Source organism: Lactuca serriola, chromosome 4 (genome assembly GCF_051521515.1).
Source record: "Lactuca serriola cultivar US96UC23 chromosome 4, Lser_US96UC23_V15, whole genome shotgun sequence".
NCBI classification, from domain to species: Eukaryota; Viridiplantae; Streptophyta; class Magnoliopsida; order Asterales; family Asteraceae; genus Lactuca; species Lactuca serriola.
In genome coordinates, this window is record NC_136411.1 from 302,351,493 (window position 1) to 302,375,512 (window position 24,020).

At 35.2% G+C, this 24,020-nt stretch overlaps 1 protein-coding gene across 1 annotated transcript; it reads left to right on the forward strand.

The window, feature by feature from the left end:
- The first annotated feature begins 1,928 nt into the window (after positions 1–1,928).
- Positions 1,929–5,399, forward strand: LOC145099479 (uncharacterized). Its single transcript, XM_079037051.1, has 6 exons — positions 1,929–2,716; positions 3,337–3,474; positions 3,681–4,043; positions 4,133–4,264; positions 4,778–4,859; positions 5,157–5,399. Exons 1-6 carry the CDS (start codon positions 1,929–1,931, stop codon positions 5,397–5,399), a joined length of 1,746 nt encoding a protein of 581 aa, XP_078893177.1.
- Positions 5,400–24,020: the final 18,621 nt, after the last annotated feature.

Below are 24,020 nucleotides of genomic sequence, written 5' to 3' on the forward strand. Positions count from 1 at the left end.
TAGTTCAAAAAAAAAAAAAAACGACAAAAAAGAGGGGTAAATGAGGAATTAGGGGGTGAATAGAAAAATCCCCTTTCAAGAATATTATTTCCTTTTCCACGTCTCTGTATTTCCCCTTAGTATTTAGTAGGGGTGCTGATCGGGTAAAATTTTTGGGTTTCTGATAAAACGGGTTTGGTAGTTTTGGTATTTCCTTAAAATATTACTACCCGATACCCGAGGGTTCACGGGTTTTAGGTCGGGTCGGGTATACCTGAAAATTACTTAAGTGTCACTTATTGACTTTTTTTAATTCTTTTTTGCATTTCGGTTGCTTTAATAAAAAGTTGGATAACAAAATATTTCATACAATGAACAAGTACATATACGATAATAATAGAAGTCATTATAATATGTTGTGTATTTTTTCATTCCATTTCAAATTTTGATAAAAAAAACAGTTTATGGAGTACATGATCAGTATTAACCAAACATGTTACATAATTTAATGCGAAAGGTGAGTACATAAAAGTTATAAATAAAAAAAATTTAGCATGTAACGACCCGAAAAACCTTCCATTAATGATGTTAGTTTTTCCGTTGCATGAATATTTGATGGTGTAAAATTATTTCGGTTCCAAATTATAAAATGAATAAATTAAACAGAAAATGAATTAATAATCAAAATGTATAAAGTTAATTAATTAAATTGCAAGATAATTAAGATAAATAAAAAAACGGCATAATTAATATCTTAATTTAGTAAAAGGAGCTTAAGTTCCAATTAAGTTCAAATAAAATGAGTTAGGTGCAATTACGAAGACTTAAAATTAAGGATAAATTACATAAAATTCAATGAGTACAAAAATATGAAACTTCAAGGTGCAAATTGACCAGTTAACAAATCACTAATTAAAGAATAATGAAGATAGGTATATTATGAACACGGAAAGAGAGTTCAAGGACCAATGGTGTAAATTAAGAATAAGCTTATATAAACTTATATACGTTACCTAGATATGGACTCATGAGGGCTATGGGGATATGGACTCATGAGGGCTATGGGGAGATTTCTTGACGTACGAGAGAGTAACAGAGAGTAACGAGAGAAAAAAAAAAGTTGATAAGCTTTATCTCCGGCGATGGCGGAATCACAAAAAGATGTTGAATAATGGTGCTCAAAATTTCCGGTAGCTTCTGTCCCACTACTTAGCATCTAAGATTTCAGTTTTGTTTTTGGTAGCCGTTACTTAATTTCAAATAAGTGGTCCATGATTACCCATAAATTAGTATTAGCAGTTGCTTATTTCTAGCTTTGTCGGTTTTTTTTTTGTTTTTTTTTTTGGTATTTATATGGCTGTGTACTTAATCAAATGTGGGCAGAATATTGAATAAGAGATCTTTACACAGCAAATTATTCTTGAGTTTTTTCATGTTCTCCTTGTTCTGTATCAGAATTTCTTGTTTAAGTCTTTTTTTTCTTCTAACGAAATTTGTATCAGAACCTGTATAATGACAAACAATGTTACAAGTTCTAAAGCACAACCATTGATTCCAGTTTTCAAGGGGGAGAAGTACCACCTTTGGAGCCTCAAAATGAAGACAATGTTAAAGTCTCAAGAGCTATGGGATTTGGTGGATAATGGGTATGCAGAACCAAACCCGGCACCAACAGAGCCAAATCAACAATTACGAGAAACTCGAAAGAAGGATGCAAAGGCTTTATTCTTCATCCAATCACCATTGGATGATGAGTTTTTTTCACGTATTGCAGAAGCGACAACATCGAACCAGGCATGGGCAATTTTGAAACAAGAATTTCTTGGTGATCGAAAAGTCATCAATGTCAAACTACAATCTCTCCGTCGTGAATTCGAGACCTTGGGCATGAAAGAGAAGGAAAAGGTGCAAGTTTTTTTGTTTCGAGAGTGTTTGAAATTGTCAGCCACATGAGGTCATACGGTGAAAATATTAGCAATAAAAATGTAGTCAGTAAAGTTTTAAGGAGTTTGACCAAGGATTTCAATCATGTCGTGGCTGCAATCGAGGAAACAAAGGACTTGTCCACTTACACTTTTGATGAACTAATGAGTTCTTTGATAGCTCATGAAGATAGGATGAATAGGTGTTGTGAGAAAGTTGATGAGAAGGCGTTTCAAGCAACTGGGGATCAGAATAAACGAAGTGCAGAAAGTTCACGTGGTCGTGGACGAGGAATAGGTGGATTTTGTAGTCGTGGCAGAGGAAGAGTTCAGTTTGGTGATCAACGCCAACAAAAAAACATCCCTCGATGTCAACATTGCAACAAACTTGGCCATAGAGAAGCTGATTATTGGAACAAGCAGAGAGAAGAACAGAACCCTCAATGTCGATATTGCAACAAACTTGGCCACAAAGAAGTTGATTGTTGGACCAAGAAACGAGAACAAAATCATGCAAACTTTTCAGAAAAATTTGAAAAGGAAAGTAAGTTATTCATGGCACATTCTTCCATAGTTGATACATCTAATGGCGTGTGGTTTGTGGACAGCGGATGTTCAAACCATATGACAGGAACAAAGTCTTTGTTTAAAGAGCTTGATGAGACTCAAAAGGGTGTAGTTCATTTTGGAGACGACAATACATTGCAAATTGAAGGACAAGGTACAATCTCCATCAAAACCACTCAAGGTAATGGAAAACTTCTTCACGATGTGCAATATGTTCCTATATTAGCTCATAATTTGCTAAGTGTTGGGCAATTAATGTGTTATGGGTATTCAGTACTTTTGATGATGGGTATTTTTTAATTAGAGACAAAAAAATCTGGTTAGCCCATTGCTAACATTCCAGTGACACAAAATAGAATGTTTCCTCTTAAAATTTCAACCATGGGGAAGTGTGCTTTAGTTGCTACTAGTGAGTCAAGCATTTGGCATCTACGTTATGGTCACTTAAATATAAATGGGTTGAAATTGTTACATCAGAAAAATATGGTTTTAGGGATGTGAAAAATAGATACAATGGATTTTTGTGAAGGGTGTGTATATGGGAAACAAACTCAAAATCTGTTTCCTGTAGGCAAGTCTTGGGGAGCTTCTTCTTGTCTTGAATTAGTACATACCAATGTTTGTGGTCCAATTATTGTTGATTCGTTTGGTGGAAGTCGATATTTCTTATTGTTTATAGATGATTACATCCGCATAAGTTGGGTATACTTCTTAAAAAATAAGTCAGAGACCTTTGATTGCTTCAAAAAATTTAAGGCTTTGGTAGAGAAAGAGAATGAGAATAACATAAATGTTCTTCGTTCCGATAATGGTGGTGAATTTACCTCATGAAAATTTAATGAATTTGTGATTTTAATGGTATTCGTAGGGAATTTATAGCACCGCACACTCCAGAACATAATGGAGTAGCAGAACGAAAAAACCGAACCATTGGTGACATGGTAAGAAGCATGATGGCAGCAAAAAATCTTCCAAAAAATTACGGGCTGAAGGCGTTGCAACTGTTGTATACATTTTGAACATCTCGCCCACAAAGGTTGTTCTAAATCGAACTCCCTATGAAGCATGGAAAGGTAGAAAGTCGCAAGTAAGTCACTTAAAAATCTTTGGGTGCATTGGTTATGCATTAGTCACATCATCTCGCACCAAGCTTGATCAAAAGTCAGAAAAATGCATTTTTATTGGCTATTCTACTTCCTCAAAAACATACAGGTTATTTAACCCGATTAGTGCAAAAATTATTATAAGCAGGAATGTTGAATTTAATGAAGTAGAACAATGGAGTTGGAAGATTACAGAAACATCGGCCTCACCGGAATCTGTTCTTGTTACATTTGAGGTCAATAACTTCACAGATGCAGAAACAAGCAATTCTCAAAATGGACATAATGTTACACCACCTTCAACTCCACCTTCTTCACCATCGGGATCTTCTTCACCTTCAAGCTCTTCATCTGAAAGTCCTCAAAAAAAGTTTCGATCACTGGAGGATATTTATGCCTCATGTAGCTTTGCATTTTATGCATCTGATCCTGATCCTATATCTTATGATGATGCAGCAGAGAAACAGGTGTGGTAAGATGCAATGAAAGATGAGATTGCGGCTATTAGAAAGAATTAGACTTGGGATTTGGTTGATTTGCCTAAAGAAAAAAATGTCATAGCCTCAAATGGGTGTACCGTACAAAATACAATGCTGATGGTACATTCCAGAAGCATAAAGCTCGTTTGGTTGTAAAAGGGTATGCTCAACAACACGGAGTCGATTACGAAGAAACCTTTTTTCCAGTTGCTCGGTTTGAAACCATTTGATTTTTTCTTGTCTTAGCCGTACAATTAAAATGGAAAGTGTACCAATTTGATGTTAAATCGGCGTTTCTAAATGGAGAGCTAGAAGAAGAAGTGTATGTCTCTCAACCGGAAGGATTTTCATGTGGCGATGATAGCAAAGTGTATAGGTTGAAAAAAGCCTTATACGAGCTTAAGCAAGCCCCCCGAGCATGGTACAACAAGATAGATTCGTACTTTCAAGAAAACGGATTTGATAGAAGTAAAAGTGAGCCTACTCACTATGTGAAAAAGCAAGGTAAAGCTGATTTTTTAGTTGTCCGCATCTATGTAGATGCCCTTATTTATATGGGGTCGTGTGAATCTAATGTTGTTGGGTTCAAATCTTCGATGATTAAAAAATTTGAGATGTCAGATATAGGCTTGTTACGTTACTTTCTTGACCGGAGGTGAACCAGTGTGATGATGGAATTTTTATTTGTCAAAAAAAAGTATGCTACTGACTTGCTTAAATGATTCAGTATGTTGAATGTGAATTCGTGTTTAACACCAATGAATATGAATGAATCGCTTGTTGCAAATGAAGGCACAAAGTTGGCAAATGTGAAACACTTAAGGAGTATAGTTGGAGGCTTGAACTACCTAACTCACACTAGACCTGATATTGCATTCTAGTTAGCAAAGTTTCAAGATTTATGCACAGTCCTTCAGTTCATCATCTAGGAGCAGCAAAGAGGATTCTTCGCTATATAGCTGGAACGGTTGAGTTTGGGATTTGATACTCAAATGTACCTAATCCAAAATTATATGGGTTTACTGACAGTGATTGGGGTGGCTGTTTGGATGATCGAAGGAGCACCTCTGGTTATGTTTTTTCTCTTGGTCCACGTGTTGTTTCAGGGAGCTCAAAAAAACCAAGATATTTTAGCACTATCCTCATCAGAAGCGGAGTACGTTACAACAACATCATCAGCTTGTCAAGCAGTGTGGTTAAGAAGGATACTTGCTGATCTTCTCCAAAAGCAAGTTGGTCCAACAGAAATATTTTGTGACAATCAAGCAGCAATTGCAATGACAAAGAATCCATCCTTCCACAGCAGGACAAAACACATAGACATTCGTTATTATTTTATTCGCGATTGAGTTGTTGAGAAAGAAATCATTTTGAAGCATTGTGGAACTAACGAGCAAGTTGCAGATGTGCTCACAAAGTCTCTTCCAAGTGTCAAGCATAATTTCTTCAGGTTCCATATGGGAGTAACAAGTTTTGAAGCAAGGGGGTGTGTTGAATAAAGGTGCTCAAAACTTCCAGTAGCTTCTGTCCAACTACTTAGCATTTAAGATTTCAGTTTTGTTTTTTGTAGCTGTTACTTAATTTCAAATAAGTGGTCCATGATTACCCATAAATTACTATTTGCAGTTGCTTATTTCTTGCTTTGTCAGTTTTTTTTTTTTGGTATTTATATGGATGTGTACTCAATCAAATGTGGGCAGAATATTGAATAAGAGATCTTTTCACAGCAAATTGTTCTTGAGTTTTTTCCTATTCTACAGAATTTCTTGTTTAAGTCTTTCTTTCTTCCAACAAGAGATACCCGACAATTGAGTTGTATCCAGAGAAGAAGAGAACGAGTCGGGGTTAAATAAGGACTGTTGTACCAGTGAGATAACCCCTTGATTATTTATATTGTGTTTGGAAAAGAGAAACGGGGTTTGCGGTAACAGTCTTGTATGTGTAAATAGGTGCATAGTATATGAAGCTTTTGTACAACGGAAGGTGACCAACCTCCTACTTTAATCATCGGTGGTGACAGAGAACTAGGCCACGGCAGGTTGCAACTCTTCCCAATCAAATTTTGGTGCTCCTTCCCCACATGAACAGTGTACGAAACAAAGTTATTTCCATCCTAAGTGTCCGGGTTCCTCTTGTTTCCATTCATGATTTCCGACAAAGTCACCAATACGAGATGAAACCACAAATCCAAGGCACCTTAAGAGATCATGAAGCTTCTTTTGGATGCAACCCTATATGGTTGAGCAAGGTCGATGAATGCGTTGTACCTTTATGTTCTAGTTCATATTTATGTAGAGAAGATTTTCTAAAGAGGTGGCAACATGAACTATAGTGAGGAAATGGGAAGCCATTAAAGGCTTTTACTGAATTTCATGAGGTTAGTGAGGAATCATGCGAGCAAACATATTATGGCTACTGTTGGTTTAGAAAGGTACACTCCTTTCTCTTGTTGTTCTTTGCCTGGGCACATAAAATTACTTCTATTGATTATTATAATTAATCTTAGCCACAATATGGTTCGATTATTATGAATTTTAAATGGTAGTAATGTGTATTGTTATGAAGTTACCATTGAGTGTTTAAAATAATAAACAAGATTGAAATTAATCATAAAATATATTGCGAGATAAAAATATCTAATTATTAACTAAAGGATTAGGGTATCCGTAAATTAAAAGTGATAATAATATATCATTTCATTGTTAACGATTTGATTTAATTTTTGAAAAATAAATCTAACCTTAGAAAAATAAAATAGGTTAATCACGTGGGTTAATTAGGAGCTTAATCCATATGACCATATACGGTAGTTTTATAAATAGTCACATGATATTTAGAATTGTCTTTAATGGGAAGTAGTAAGTAGAATTATTGATTTATTAATATGTTGTGGGAGAATATCTAAACGCTAATTGTTATTTAGGTTTATTTGACGAATAAAGAGCTTATAAAGACATGTAGAGAAATTCATTTTCCGAATATTCAGGTGAGTTCATAATTTTATCTCACTAAGGTTGCATGATTGAAACGTGTAATCCGTAGATGGTGATTTGATTCACTTTAGGATGATCGTGTTATTAATTGTGCTTGATGATGATAAGATAATTGTGATGATACTATATGTTTTGTGTTATTGCCATGTTATGACCTAATTGTTATGTTGTTTACACTTTGATGTACTTAATGTATATGAAAAGCTAATTTTTGGTATGAGTCGATAATTTTCTTAACTTTAGTGCATATCTGAGAACTACATCGCATAAGTGGGTTATTGATGCTAATTAGGATTATGCTAAAATTGCTAATGCTTGTTTGATAAATCCTATTGTTTGCACATTCTGTATAGTTATGCCTCGGTATCTGTTGATATGATGTTATGATTGATATATGCTAGTTGAATTTGTTTGCGATGATCATGCCTAATGAAATCAAGAGTCGTATGTTATGCTTGATTGATGGTATGCCATTTTGTTACGTGCTATATTGCTTGAATTGGTTGATCATCTAGCATGCTCATTTTGAATTAAAGTTGTAATGAATTTTTAGACATGTGCTATTGTAAGGCGATAATATGATAAATTTTATTACATGTTTTATGTTCGTTAAGGTTGTATGAGTAACATGTCTACATTGATGTATGATTGTTTGTTTGTGGGGTATAATGGTGTCATGGGTAGAACCTTGCAATTTTAATCGGTTGAAAGAGCTTAAGCCATAATGATGATTAGTTACACGGTCTTTCTAGACGGCTGTGTGACACGTGTTTCATGTGTACCTCGGTGTACGGGAACTAGAGTGGTGTTGGCTTTATGGTGTGGCCGGATCAAACATCATGTGGGAATTGGGAGGTGTATCGGTAGAATTGACACCATTTGTATCAATCCTAAATGACACCGTGAAGTACTTGTACTTTGCACGTCGGAGTAGCGAAAATGGAAGTCTTGGGGTTGGTGAATTCGGGTGGAAGTCATGAGCCACTTAGAGCACTAAACTGGTTGAGCATACGAGTAGTGAACGGGGTTAAGTTGTTGGGTGGGTTGTCACTAAGAAAACCCCAAAGTAGATAATCGGTTGAAAGGTGAATATATACAATAACCGGTTGAGTTGAACTTGCATATGATAATCCGTTGATAGCAATTACATATAATAAACAATGAGTTAAATTATATGTAATAATCGGTTGTTTTAAGGTGATAACTATAATCGGTTGAATTGAACTTTAATATTATTGAAAGAAATTACGTATAATAAACGGTGAATTAATTTATATGTAATAAACGGTTGATAACTATATTTGGTTGAATTGAAATGAAATGATATGGTGAAATGTTGTATTGCAAATGGTTTAAATTAAGTATGATGTAAATGATTCAACGCTGTTCGCTAGTTGGTTGGTTATATAATTGAAGCTTGAATATATAATCAAATGTTGTTACATGAAATGTGATTATTTATATGCTATGTGTGATAACCGTCACTTTCTGGTCAAGTCAAAGTCAAATAAAGTCAACAAGTCAAACCGCTCAACTCAATTAACCCTTGTATATTAAGGTTTAAATTATGTTTACTATTGTACGACACACTATCTTATTACAAAAGTATTACTTAGAGTTTTCACATGTTTGGAAAATCTAAACCCTAATCAGGGTAAATGATGTAACTACTCGATAAAATACTATTACATACCTTTCGGGGGCGTATAACACTCATAACAAGGCCAAACGGGGTTTAAAAACCTTGCATTTCGAAGTTAAACACTCACAAAGGACACAAACAAAGTCTCTCTCAATCTTTCTCACTATATATATATATATATATATATATATATATATATATATATCCCAAATCCCTCTCAAAATCTCTTTCAACTTTTTATAATCACTCGGGGCATCCCGACCCTTAATTTAGCCGAAAACAACTCGAAACGGGAAGATTAATGGAAAAACAGCCTTAAAGGACCGAAACCTCTTAGGAACCGAAACCTTTTAGGAACTGAACTTTCCAAGAATCGAAACAGCCCTTAAGGACCGAACTCACCCTTTGGTTCGGATCAGGCCTCTCGGAACGAAGCTCCGTCTGCTTTCTCCTTCGCTCCTCTTACCCATTCGCCTGCCTTCACTTTCAGTTCCCTTCTGACGAGTTTGCCTGTAAGCTTCTCGGACCGAGCCTCCTCTCGGTTCTCAGGGACCAAACTTCGCAGATTCGCCTCCTTTGCCTGGTTTTCGACCCTTTTCGCGTTTTAAGCCCGTTTTCGATGATTTTTGTGTGGGATTTTCACCCAAACTTATATTTTGACATATAAGACCCTATATATTCATATTTTAATCACATTTTTAGGGAAATCTTTATCTAAGAATAATATTTTTTGTGCAAGATATTGGTTTTGAGTGTCGACTTTCCCATAAAGTAATGACACAAGCTATCTCCCATACCCACCCTATGACAACCTCCAGTCACTATTCATCTCTATCTAGTCAACTATTTGTCCTCGCACACTCTTCTCCATCAAGTCATCTGAATCAAAAGCTGGAAAAAATCCTTATCTCTCCTCCTAAAATATTCATTATTCTCACCAAATATCAAACCCATTTCTCTCTCACTTTCTCTCTCTAAACTCGAGATTTCAAGGTTGTTCTTGAGCATTCTCCTCCAGTTTTGGTAAGTATCTTCATCCTACACTTGAATAATCTACACTCCTCTACTCAAATCATGAATCTCTTACACAAATATCGTCATATTTGTGCCTAGGATCTTCAAATCTTCAAGCACCTCCCAAGTGTTCTTGACTTGGAAACCTCTCTTCTTCCACATTCATCTCATAAAATCACTCAAGGTTAGTTCATACCCCTACATTTTCATGTTTTCTTCAAGTTTTATGGGAGGGGGGATAGAAGTTAAAACACCATAACATAACTCAAACTCATATTTCATCTTTTCACATAAAAGTTGAGCTCTATTCACAGATTATTTTGACCACCTTATACTTAGTATTTTTCAAAACTGTTCGATATGCAAGTGGTTCAATTTGATACCTTTCTAAAGAATACTTGCACATCTCCGTATGATTTTTCTATAATTTATGGTGATTTTTACAAATCTGCCTATCATTTCAGAAACGAATTCAGACCATTCTGTGAATATGAACATTTTTGCACAAGTTAGAGTTCACTAAAAATCATAGTAAAATTTATGAACAAACTAGACACATTTTATAAACTCTCAGAGTTTACGGATTCAATTTTTGACTTCGTATGATTTTTCTGTAAATTTTCTAAAACAGTGCAGAAAAGTTAAAAACAAGTTACATGGCTTACAATATTAACAACACTTTGTAACATGTTGAGCAAAGTGTATAACAATAAGTTTCTAAATGTTGAATGTATTTCTTGTTAGTTTAGCATCATAAATAGAAATTAAACATTCATGATAAAGGCTTTCATTCACTTCGAACAAATACAATAAACTATAATAGGTATAGTTTATGGATTCTACATTACAACCAAACTACACAAAGGGAGATTTCAACTCCACCATAGAAAAGGTTTTACATGCATACTATACGTAAACTCGTTATCGTAAATTGTGAAACTAGTCTTCATTGTACTCTTAGAGTACGGGTTAAAATTCCTGAAAAGTTATAACCAGTGTCTCTTATATGGAGAGCGTGATAATTGTGTATAGATCTATATTGGGATTGACAACCCACACTCATGTTGCTGTTGGATTAGTGTCTAAGTCCATAACTATTTTGGTATGTACTTGACCCGATGGTGCATGGTCCTTTTGGGTTGCCTTCACCAAAGCAACTTGATAGGATGAATTATGGAGAGAAAGGATCAAATATGATTTATTAACATATTATGAGAATAATATGTTAAAGGAGAAATCATATTGTTTAATTAATATTAGTCAAGAATTAATAAGAATTAAGTTTGTGACTAAAAGAGATTAATTAAACTTAAGGGACTGGAATTGTAATTATAAGATAATTGCAATTGGGCTATGGATTACCTTATTATATAAGGTTGGACGAATTCTATGGGGAAACCCATTAGAAATGGTCCAAGGCCTTTAGGAAAAGAATCCATGGGCTGCTTAGGGCTTAAGCAGTCAGATTAGGGTTTCCTAGTTTAAATCCCTAATAGCCTACATGTATAAATAGAACCCTTAAGCCCCAAAAACGTGGTGAACTGGTTTTCTAGGGTTTTGGACGGTTTTGTGCAGCCTCCTCCTCTTCTCCTCTTCATCCTCTTGCTCTTGGTGTTTGTGAACCATTAGAGGAGTGACATTTGTGACTCTAAGCTTTCTAAAGTCATTACAAGAAGGTATTGTGATTGTTATTGCTATATAACAATCAAGGTAATATCTTAAACCCATTATTATGTTAATGTCGATCATCATATGCTAGAATTAGGGTTTATAGTCTTGGATGAACTGCATGTACAATAGAGAAACCTAGAACCAAGCATTAGGGTTTGTATGAGCACATAGGATGTTCTTATGATCAAAACCCATCAGTGGTATCAGAGCCTAGATTGGTTTCTATTGTATTGATGCATTGTGTAGCTGAAAATCATTTTCTGGCCTTTTGTTTGACCTGACTCGGCGAGTCACTATCTGGACTCGGCGAGTCAGCCCTACTCGGCGAGTTCCAGAATGTGACTCGGCGAGTCGGAGCGTCAGACAGAGGGATTTTCGAATTTATTTGCTGTTTTGCTTAAGGATAATTACCATATTCGTTTTAAACCTATAAAATACGAATTTTATTGTTTCTTGATGAATATCCTTGCCAAAACACAAGATAATTACCAATTGAGTAGATAATAACTTCCTTATACGATAAAGATTGGATTATTTGTATTAATTGGGTAACTTATTTTTCAAGAAATTGAAATTAGGTCAAATAGAGATAATTATGAAATTAATTGTTTAATTTATATTATTTGTTATTTGATCCTTGTGTTATGAAAAGTTTCAATTTTCCCCTTTAGGTTTTATAATTTAAATTTGAACTTAAAAGTTTTGTTTTTGAAATTTAAATAGTTAAAACCCAAATGTTTTGAATAGTTTCAAAACTTGCCCTCAAGTTTTGGAATTTAAATTTTGATTAAAAGTTTAATTTTGATATATATTTAAATTCTAAACCCTAATGTTTTGAATAGTTTCAAAACTTATCCTCAAGTTTTTGGAATTTAAAAGTTGATTTGTGGAAATGTTAAATTCTAAAACCCTAGTATTATTTTGAAAAGTTCAAATTCCCCCTTATGGTTTTATTAATTAATTAAGGTGTATAATTTAAAGAGGTTTAATAAATCCATAAAGTTTTGGTTTACAATTTAATTGAATTAAAAGTATAATTGTTAAATTTGACCACCTAGTATTTTAAAAGTGTAAAATACACCCTATACTATATATAACATTAAAAGTCTAACATTATATATATACGTATGAGTAAAAGTCAGTCTTACCGTTAGTAGGCCTCATTCACGAAGCTGGTCTATAAGGGGTGTTTAAGGAAATTGCCTATAAAATGGCGATTGAATGGGTATCCACTCTTACCCACCGCACTCTTGACTAGTGGAGGGTCGTTAGCCGAACGGGTAGGATAGGACAAAACCTTCCATTATAAGTATAGTGAAGTACAAAAGTAACTAAATGTTTTTACAAATTCCCAATCTTAGTTACTTAGGCAAAAGTGAATTGATGCAATTCCATGAAATTACACTTTGTGCCCTTGCGAAGACGTTAGTGGAGCGTGTATGGTTTACCGGCACACTAAATGGTTCTAAGCAAAGGTAGCAAAGGGTGACTTAATGTTTGTCATAGTTCGGTGGAGTGTGTGTGGTTTACCGGCACATCAAATAGGTGATCGTAACATGTGAGGGCACCATGTAAGTTTGCATGGTTATTCACACCCGCTTTGTGATCCTCGGCATCCCAGTCACAAACTAGAGGGGCATATCGAGATTTAAACATGCCATTGAAATGTTCAATGAATCTCAAAGGAACTAGGAGTTTTCATAGATTTAAAACTTAAATTTCTTTTTCGTTTTTCATGGTGGAAAATTAGTGAATCGTCATTCACTTACCTTCAAATATTCTGCAACTAGATTACGGCATCCCTTTTCTAGGTTGTAGCGTATTGTGTTGGGTCCTAGCCTTAGTATCTCATTTGGGTGATTTACTAAGGACTCAATCAATCAACTAACTTGAATTTGTTTTCTCCCATTTTGTAGATGTCAAAGTTCGACAACTATGGTCTTCCCAAATCCCGTGGAACAAGCTTTCCACATGAAGATGATATTCCACGATTCAATCGAGGAACAAGAAATCATGCTTCACTTCCTCCTCCTCCTCCCGTTGTTCTCCCTAACCCACAAGATCGAAGAATTGAAAGGTTCAATGTCACTAAAGCCTTATTGGAAATGAAACATGAAGATGGTAAACCCGTGTGTGCTCACGTTCTAGGAATGAAATCACACATTGATAGGTTGAGAATGTTGGGTGTGTCATTCCCGGATAAGTTGGTTGTAAACTGGGTTCTGCAGTCACTTCCCGAATCATATAATGAGTTCAAAAGAAAGTATTATATGATGGATCATGACGAAAGCCTCATTGACCTAACTTACATGCTCATTGCTGCTGAATCAGAAATGATTTGGCAAAGCAATGGAGCGTATTTGTTGGGAAAGTCAACCAACCATGCTTCCGAGGACGTTTTAGGAGAACCGACCTGTGTTTGCTGCCAAGAGAAAGGGCGTTGGATACAAGTCTGCCCTATTTACCTAAGAGATCTAAGAGATGGGAGAGTCAAAACGTATGGCTCTACTTTAGGTAAAATCCACTATCTAACTCGATTAAGTTCCTATTCGTTGATTCTTAATACATAATGTAATAAGATTGCATTTGAATGTTTTGCAGGATCGATGAAAAAGAGAGGAAGCTTGATGAAATAGCAAGATGAATCTAATCACGAAGACATGGATTCGAAGATTAGATTTTGAGCTTAGATAGAGTTGTTAGGAATATTTATTACATAGTTTTTCGGTTGATTTTGCATTTTAAGGACAAATGTTTTTCCGCTGCTTTTATAAATAAAATAAATTTTGTTTGACGTGTTTATTTATTTATTTCCTTTCAATGAAATCGTTATGAAAAATTGATGTTCGTATATTTACAACAAATGGATATGATTCTTAATTATGTTGTTTGTGGAAATGTCAAAAATTTACCAAATAGGGAAAGTTTCTCATCGCCCAAGTTTCTATTGGATAGAGATATGGCATCGTACAACAAGAATTGTATGATAAATGAATAAACTTTCACATTTGCAAATTAGACTAATTCGTTGACAAAGTGTCAAGTGAAGGACTAGGAGATCGAGTACACAAGGTTATGTGTTTATCAAGTCCACCACAAGAGTAACAAAGATATTCGTCATGATTTACTAAAAGTTTAGCAAATATGATTACACTTATAAGATTAAGTGTAATTATGAATTGATTGAAAAAGGTTTAAATCGATAGCATAACAAATAAGAAGAATAAAGTAGGCAGAAAGATAAAAGTTTCTCCATTTTAAGAAAAAGGGAGAGTACCTTTTACACTTTATGATAGGTCTTAATGATAAGAACCATATCTCAATTGATCCTCGAAGCAAGTCTTAGTACAATTGTATGTCTAAGAAGAGGAATCAAGAATTGAAGAAATGGTTAAATCAAGAAGTCAATCATACTTCATTCCAAAACAAGTCTTAGAGTTAAGATTGTGACATTGAGTGATAAGTATTAAGAAGGTTTATAACATTCATCAAATGAGGAAAGTTGTGATGTCTTGGATAAGACAAAGACCAACTAGGACCTATTTATGAAGTGCTTTGATAAAAACTACACTAACTCTTGAATATTTGTCAAGAAATGTTTATTGACAAGAGAATTTTATAGAGTCAGTGGGAGTCTTAATGGTCTTGAAAGGTTTCAATAACAAATCAAAATAAACCTTATCTAACATCACTAGCATACGACTTGAGGTTTACAACCTATCGTGTTGACATTATCTTGTTTATATGCCATTCCAATAGAGTTAATTATGTATGTGAGCCCTTCGAGTTCTCATTTGAATGCATAAAAGGCAAGGACCTTTATCAATGAATGGTACATTGATGAGATAGGGTGAGTTGCTTAACTACTTGGAAGACATGGTGGGCAGCTGTGTTACCATAAGGCAAGAAATCAAGATTAAGAAAGTTCGGTCCATATGAGTTTGAATTTGTCGTAAATCTTGGTTTTGTCAAATTCACATTGATAGGAACACATACACCATTAAAATCTAAGTGTCATAAGATTTTTTCCTTCATGAAAATGACTATGAGAAAATACTTTCACTAAGAGAGATTTTAAGAAGATAGCAATTGTAAAATTGCATTCTCAAATTTGATTATGGTTACGGTATCCCTCTCCATGATTCGAATTGTGAGATTTGGCAATTAGTCTTAATTGTTTAAGACACATATGAGCTATCTTGGAAAAAGGTGTATGAGATTAAGAAGCTTAGATAAAGGATTATCAAAGCATTAGGTAAACATGAACTTAAGAAATTCAACAAGTATTGTTTTTTTGAAAGTTAAGCTGGTTTCTGAATACATGTCAAAGCTAGTGGGAGCATAAATGTTATGATTGTATGATTATTATGGAAAGTATTGCAAGTTAGCAATATTAATTATAGAAAAACAAGAGTTATACCTTGCAAAGTCATGAGGGTTGTAAAGTTGTTTTGCTATAATTAAGGGAGAGAATATTATGCTTCATTTTAAATCTAAAGGCTTAGGTTGTGGAATGTTAATAAATTTAGTCAAGGATACATAATGTGTTCTTAAATTTCGATTATGATTACGGGATTCCTCTTCATAATTCGAATTGTGAGAACATAGTACATAGAATATTATGGCGGAAGATTGATAAAGTATCAAATGTTTATGTAAGACATTATGAATCGTGTCCCATACGCTTCGGGTATAGGATCGATTGCAACTGCTATAATATTTGACTATTCTAAAATTTTCCAAATGTCTAGCGCATTTAAAAGGAAAAAGGACAAGAATCATTTTGACTAAGATAATTAAACAACTATCAAAGGACAATCCAAAGTTCGCCGAGGATTGGTCGCTTGTGAGTAGTTGGAAGTATAGTATTGGATGGAGTATATCGACATTATTATGAATAGATAAGATTTTATAAGTTGTCATATGGTAGATATGGAAAGGTTTCCATATTAGGAGTTAGATATTAAGAGTCTATGTCTAGATTAGAAATCTTATGCAAAAGGATGTTCAAAGGAATGTACTTTGAGTGATAGACATCATATCTAAGGAATTGTATTGTAACAATCTCCGATAGAGGACTTTGTAATTTCATTGGCAATAGTCATTGTGACTTTAGTGCAGTGACATTATGAAAGGATCATTGCATAAAATGTTAGAATCTAACATATTTTATAAGTGGCAAGAATTTGATATTCTATCACTTGTGGAAAGGATTAGGAGTTGTGAAATGAGTATGATTGGAAATGTGTTCATTTGATCTATTTCACAAAGTAAGAACCATAGGTAAACATTGTGTGCATGCTGAGAGCATGGGACAAGTGTTGTAATTCAAGTAAGAGGTTGATTACCCGAAACAACAAATAATGAGTAATCAATATGGTGATGAATAAAAGGTGTTTTATTTATACTCAAGGGTTTGAGGCCATATGGGATTAGTATTATTCTTGTATTTCACTTTGCATGTTTTGAATTCCTGAATAATTTAATGGGTTTAGAACAGTCAAATTATTCAATCGGACGACAGTCGTTCATATGTTGGAAGTAGGTATGAATGAAGACTGTCGTGAATTGGTGTGTGGATTGTCTAAAGAGCATTAGACATAAGAAAATGTTTGTTGCAACGTTCATGAGTGCTTATGAATATGATTTTAGCATTGGATTAAACCCCACGCTCACTTGGATCATTTCATGGATTTTATCACGAGTGATTGATGAGACGATAACATCTTATATTCTAGAAACCGAGATGTGTGAGTTGTATCTTGCAAATCAGTTGCACATTGATAATATGTAAACGCACCAGTAACTTGGTGTCATAAAACATATTGTTGCGTGTAATTCGGTAAGTGAGTGCAAGCGAGCATTGAGTCAAAGTTTATCCGTTCCTTTTATCCAAAGTAGGATAAAAGCGATATCTTTGGGCCCCTCAATGATTTAGTGATGACAAACATAAATGCTCGGCCGGGCTAGGGCTAATTTGATTTGTTCAATTAGTCAGTTGTCATAAATCGGAAGTCGGGAAATAGTATAGAGAGAATGATTAGAATTCATGTCTTACGATATCTAGAATGGAGGAATATATGATCCCTTATCTAAAGGACACGCGTATCTGATAGGATCAGAGTTGACAGCGGCTTTGGAAAACTATGATTGCAAATCAGGATCTGAAGTCACACGTAGAATAGTTATTAGACTTATCCAAGTGGGAGACTGTTGGATTAGTGTCTAAGTCCATAACTATTTTGGTATGTACTTGACCCGATGGTGCATGGTCCTTTTGGGTTGCCTTCACCAAAGCAACTTGATAGGATGAATTATGGAGAGAAAGGATTAAATATGATTTATTAACATATTATGAGAATAATATATTAAAGGAGAAATCATATTGTTTAATTAATATTAGTCAAGAATTAATAAGAATTAAGTTTGTGACTAAAAGAGATTAATTAAACTTAAGGGACTGGAATTGTAATTATAAGATAATTGCAATTGGGCTATGGATTACCTTATTATATAAGGTTGGACGAATTCTATGGGGAAACCCATTAGAAATGGTCCAAGGCCTTTAGGAAAAGAATCCATGGGCTGCTTAGGGCTTAAGCAGTCAGATTAGGGTTTCCTAGTTTAAATCCCTAATAGCCTACATGTATAAATAGAACCCTTAAGCCCCAAAAACGTGGTGAACTGGTTTTCTAGGGTTTTGGACGGTTTTGTGCAGCCTCCTCCTCTTCTCCTCTTCATCCTCTTGATCTTGGTGTTTGTGAACCATTAGAGGAGTGACATCTGTGACTCTAAGCTTTCTAAAGTCATTACAAGAAGGTATTGTGATTGTTATTGCTACATAACAATCAAGGTAATATCTTAAACCCATTATTATGTTAATGTCGATTATCATATGCTAGAATTAGGGTTTATAGTCTTGGATGAATTGCATGTATAATAAAGAAACCTAGATCCAAGCATTAGGGTTTGTATGAGTACATAGGATGTTCTTATGATCAAAACTCATCAGTTGCTTGCAACAGCCCGATCGGCCGATCGGGGGTGACAAATGTCATTGCGATTCCGACGCCTGAAGAACGTCACAACATGCATCTCTGATATAGTATGGTTATAGCGACTCACATAGGGAGATAATGACACACATAGTTTACGGGAATTCTACTTTAAAAATGGGTTTTTATCTATTTAAAAATGCATACATCGTTATAAAGTAAGAAACACATACATAGATTCGGTCTTGGGATTTAAGACTACATAACATTTTATAAGGAAAATATTGGAATTTTTCTTGAGTATACATTACATTTACCAATAAAGATTTTTCAAACTCTACATCCAAAAACTTATGAACTCACCAACTTAATAATTGACACTCTTTCAAAATTTACTTGTATTCTCATGTAAACCATAGAAATCGGTGACTACTAGCTTTTGAGGATGGAATGCTTCGGCGTTAATCAAAACATTTTGTCATTATTTTGTAATCGATTTCGAAACATGTAACTTTCTCGATTATATTTATAATGGTTGTATTTACTCTGAGCACTATTATACTCGTTGTTGTGATGCTAAACATGAAGTCCTCCACCCCCAGACGTTTCTGCCATCCTTGGTTTGGGGGTGTGACACTGTGCGGTTGTTTATATGGTACTTGGCTGATCGTATAAGGTATGTGGTAGAATTGCAGTTGAATATGTGATTGAAGAATTATGATATATGGTTGTTTGCTATCCGCTATTTGTCTATAATTTTTATGGTTCATCATAAAACGAATGATTGACCCATTTGGGGTTTCTATGTTTTATATGCAACTTTATGAACTTACTCAGCGGGGGCTGACACTTGTATCTTTTCTCTTTTGTGCCTTGATTGGTGTAGGCAGTTTAGAAGATTGGCATTGGTGAGAGGGGTTCTTATGGGTAGTATATTTATTTTAACGATACCATTCTTGGACACATTTTGATTCTTTGCTTTAAAGTACTTTGTTTACTTTTAAATGAGTTAGAATCATGATTTTAATTTTCTAGGTAACATTGTGATTTGAAAATGTTTTAAAAACTAAGTCTTCCGCCAACGTATTCCGTTAAATAAATGTTTTAAAAAGAAAAAAAAATTATGGTGAAAATCACAACGTTACATAGCATGTTATCTAAATTGCAGGGACCAATTATATAGCTATATTTCAATTCACAAAGAAGAAACGTATGACTTGTTGACAAAAAAGAAACATGTGCATAGTTGAAAAAAAGAAACAGGTCCGTAGTGCACAAAAAAAATGGAAGAGAGTTTGATAATTGAGAGAAAATATGGAGTGAAATCATCTATTGGATTGTGAAATGAAGACGATCTCTATTTTATAACTTAAATAGGAAGGAAAGGATAAGGGGTTGAGGTGATGTTTATGTTGGTTATTGGAATTATCTTCTTGGGAAGCTGAATAGGATAAATGTTAGAACAAAGTTATTTTAGGATCGTATGATTCTAAGCAGGATATTAAATAAGAACGTAATTCCAATTCAAGAAAGCGCATTGGAAAGCTCATAGTTGGGCTTTTGATAATTCCAATGCCTTTTCCGTTCATTCAGATTCGTGGCATATCTCTGATTTCTCAAGCGTTTCTATTCAGCTAGCTCCTTCTGAGATTTGTGGATATTGAAGCTGGCCTTTGGTTTCTCCTTTTGAGTTACAATTGTCTTACCTTCCATTTTAGATTCTGTACTCTTCTTAGTTTGAACTTTCGGTGCTTCCTCTCTCTTGAGTAGAACTTTCGGTTCTTCCCTCTTGATTGGAACATTAGGTTCAACCATTGGTTCCTCAGGAATATCTTTGGTTCCACTTGTGCTTGGAATGTCGAAACTGGAGGGTTTGTTGATGGGTTCAGGTATGTATCTACCTTTGACTCTCCATGTGGTTTTCTCAGATAGTCCCACAGTCTCGTCTGCGTTGTCAATAGGAGCAGACCAGAAATAGTCTTCGCATCCTTCAACGTTATCTTCGTCAACTATGATTCTTAATTCTGCCATTTTCCTTTGAGTGACCCTAGTCACAACATAAACCTAATTTGGCACGGTCTGAACTTTTTGATAGAACAAGGCCTTTTCCTTGAGTTTTGGTTTATGTTCTTCTGACAGACGAGCAAACTCAACCGAGTTTTCTAATATAAGAGGTTTTTCATTCTCGGTTTCATTTTTCATAAACTTAGAGCAATCAACTTCATCCTCTACTAAGATTTCACTTATCTCACTTTCCGCATCAAATTCAGACGAATTATCTAATTTTATTTTATTATCTTTAACAATTTTGGCATTTGACAGATCGAATGTTTGTATAGTTTCAGTTTTAATCTTTAGCCTATCATTTTCATCTAAGATATATTTTAACATACTTTTATGTTCCTTAGAATCGATGAAGGTTTCTATCTTATCCAAACCTAGCCTATACGACATTGATGTTTCTTCAGAGGACACTTCTGATTCACATTCTGCTATAACTTCATCTTCCTTAAATTCAAGAAAGGGCAAAATCATTTTATGAATTTTCTTTCCAATTTCACAGCTTAAATGTAATTGAGCAATATTAGTATAAAGACGCTTAGCAATTAAACAGAAAACATTTCTTTGTTTTAATAACTTTAAATTGTCTCTTTGCAAATAAATACTTACATCCCTAGCTCTAACTAACTCCGCTTCCTTCAGCTCAATCCAGATTCTCCTTTCCTCACTTTTTGAAGACACCCTACCGAGTTGGTCAGTTAGGTTAGAATTCGCTAAGCGGGTTTTCATGAGGCTACTACTTAGGTTAGAAAATTTAAAGTTTAATTCATTTAATTCTTCTTGATAATCAGTTTTTGAAATTTTAAGAGACTCAAGAATAGAATGTACCTTTTTGATCAATCGATCCCAGTCGTTGATCTTCTCACTCACCGGCTTGGCCGCAAAACACTTGTTTTCTGTCAGGTTCAGTTCCGTATCTGCACTTTCGGTTGATGGACCAGCAGTGACGATAAAGCACTTTCCACCCGAACCTTCATTGTTTGCCACGTATGCCTTTCCATGAGTGGGCCTTCTAACCTCTTCGTCTTCAGAATCGGTTGACCAGACTTCTACGCCACCGAACTCATCTTCCCCAACATTCTCCTGTACGATTAAGGCATTCATCGAGCTGTTGGACGCCTTTTTCTTCTTGATTTCTTCTAATTTGCGCATATAATACGCCTCATCATCTTCACCCTCTCTTTTTCTCAGCCATCTTTCTCAACATGCAATCTTTGGCAAAATGGTTCTTGCCATGACAATAGTTGCAGTCCTATCCAGAGTCTCCTGCAAGCTTGCTCTCCATTTTCTCTTCATCCTTTTGAGAGGAGACTTTCGGTTCATCCTTCATCTTCTTAGAACTATAACTTCCCTGCCAGTTTCGGTTATTGCTGACGAGAAATTTTCTCCTTGCAAATTTCTTTGGATTTGTGATCATCAAGGCATACTCCTCACTTGTAAGGTCGCATTCTGACATGTGTGACTCTTCTTCTTCTTCTGCAGTACTTTTTCTTTTAGAAACAAGAGCCAACGATCCCACACCAGAGACCACTTTCGCTTCCTTGGTTACAACACTTTCATGGGACTTTAGTATCCCTACTAGTTTCGCCAACGAGTACGATTTGAATTGTTCATGCGCCTTAAAAGTGGAAACCACGGCCATCCATTCTGGTCTCAGCCCGTTCATGAACATTACTTTCTGCTCGATCAGCTTCCTCTCTATCCCATGCTTGATCATCTTACTTAAGAGATGATTGAACCGATCAAAGGTCTGTACAAGCTTCTCTTCAGGTTTCTGTTCGAAAACTCCAAATTCTGACAGTAACAGAGTTTGAATGGAGTGTTCCAGATCTTCATCAGTTGAGTAAAGTTCCTTCAACCTATCCCAGATCTCTTTAGCAGTTGTGCATGAACCTACTAGCCGAAAAGTGTCAGATTGCAGGGCGAATCTTGTCATTCACATGGCTTTAACGTTACACAAGAGCTTGTCCTTCTCATCCTGTGGCATCTTCTCAACATTTGTCACCAACGTGTTGTAATCCTTTTGCGTCTTAACAGTCGTGTTTATCCCCGAATGTACAAACGTTCCAAGAGTGATAGCTTCCCAGATGAGATAGCCATTGTCTTCAGATCCAACCACGTAATCTTCAATGTGATGAGCCCATACTTTGTAGTCTTGAGTATAGAGTATGGGTACTCTGGTTGTTGATCCGATGTTGTTTGAGATGTTAATGGGGTTTGTATGCGAATCTTCGTGAGACATGGTGAGCTGCTAGAATCAAACCTGTAAACTTGAGATTAGGGTTTTATCAAAAACAGAGTTGTCGTCGATATGAAGACGACGGATTCTATTTATACGATAAAAGCGGAAACCCTAAAGTATTATGAATACAGAAGGAATGTGTATTGATCACACAGTCTCCTGCTCTGATACCAATTGTTAGAACAAAGTTCTTTTTGGATCGTATGATTCTAACCAGGATATTAAATAAGAAAGTAATAAAGAACACAAGTATGGCACTGAATATGTCGAATGATTAATGCTATAACACCTCAGAAGAGCTCGATAAAGAACTTCAGTCTGTAGAGGTGTTTAGGGTTACAAGAATCAACGTAATTCACAACTTGTAATATACGCATATATGCATGCATATATATACTAAAACCCTAACAGCTAATCTAGATGACAATGAAACTAATCTAGATAGACACGGATGGACATGCCCAATCCGGATACAAAATATATAGCCCAAGACGCAACACAAATGGACTCAACAATAAACTATCTAGATGTTTAAGGGTGTTTTCGGATGAATAAAATATGTATAAAGAGAGTTTTCGGATCTATAGTCAAAGGGAAAAAGAGTTTTCGCTCATGGTCTTCTAGAAAGGAGGTGTTTTCGGATTCTAGTCTCTTCAAAGCATGTGTTTTTGTTTCTACCTTATTGGGTTCTCTCCCTAAGTGAGCTTTCTGTAACAACCATAAAAATCATGCCAAATTTAAACTTTTTAAGACATTTAAAAGCTAATAGTTATTACAATTTTGTTTTCAAAATAGTCTATATCAGAGTCTCCCAAAAACAAAGTCATAAAAGATGAGGAGCTGTACGATCACGCATTTTCCTTGCCACGATCCCCTGATGTACCTAAAACAATAAACTGAAACTGTAAGCCCGAGAGCTTAGTGAGTTCCCCCAAAATACTCATACACATAATAATACACATATAATCATAATTAGCATACTATGGGTCCAGTCAACCATCAGGTTGGAATACCCCAGGCCCTCAACCATCCGGTTTGAATGCCAACATACTATGGGTCCAATCATCCTTAGGATGGAATACCCGAGGCCCATAACCAACAAGTTGGAATGCCCACATACTATGAGTCCAATCATCCTTGGGATGGAATACTCACGACCCACAACCAACATGTTGGAATGCTCTGGTCTATTGGCTTTCGCACAAAGCAGATAAGCCTCAATCGCCAAAAAGCATGTGCACATATAACAGATAATCACATAACAGTCTATAGACAAACAAACCAATCTAACAGATCATACCACACAATACCATCCTATCTACCAGGATACCGATCTAGCAAATCATACTAGC

Coding starts and splice junctions, on each gene's coding strand:
- LOC145099479 (XM_079037051.1), top strand. CDS start 1,929: ATGAGGTCATACGGTGAAAATATTAGCAATAAAAATGTAGTCAGTAAA. Junction 2,717..3,336: donor CATAATTTGCTAAGTGTTGG/GCAATTAATGTG, acceptor TGGTATTCGTAG/GGAATTTATAGCACCGCACA. Junction 3,475..3,680: donor CTGAAGGCGTTGCAACTGTT/GTATACATTTTG, acceptor AAAAACATACAG/GTTATTTAACCCGATTAGTG.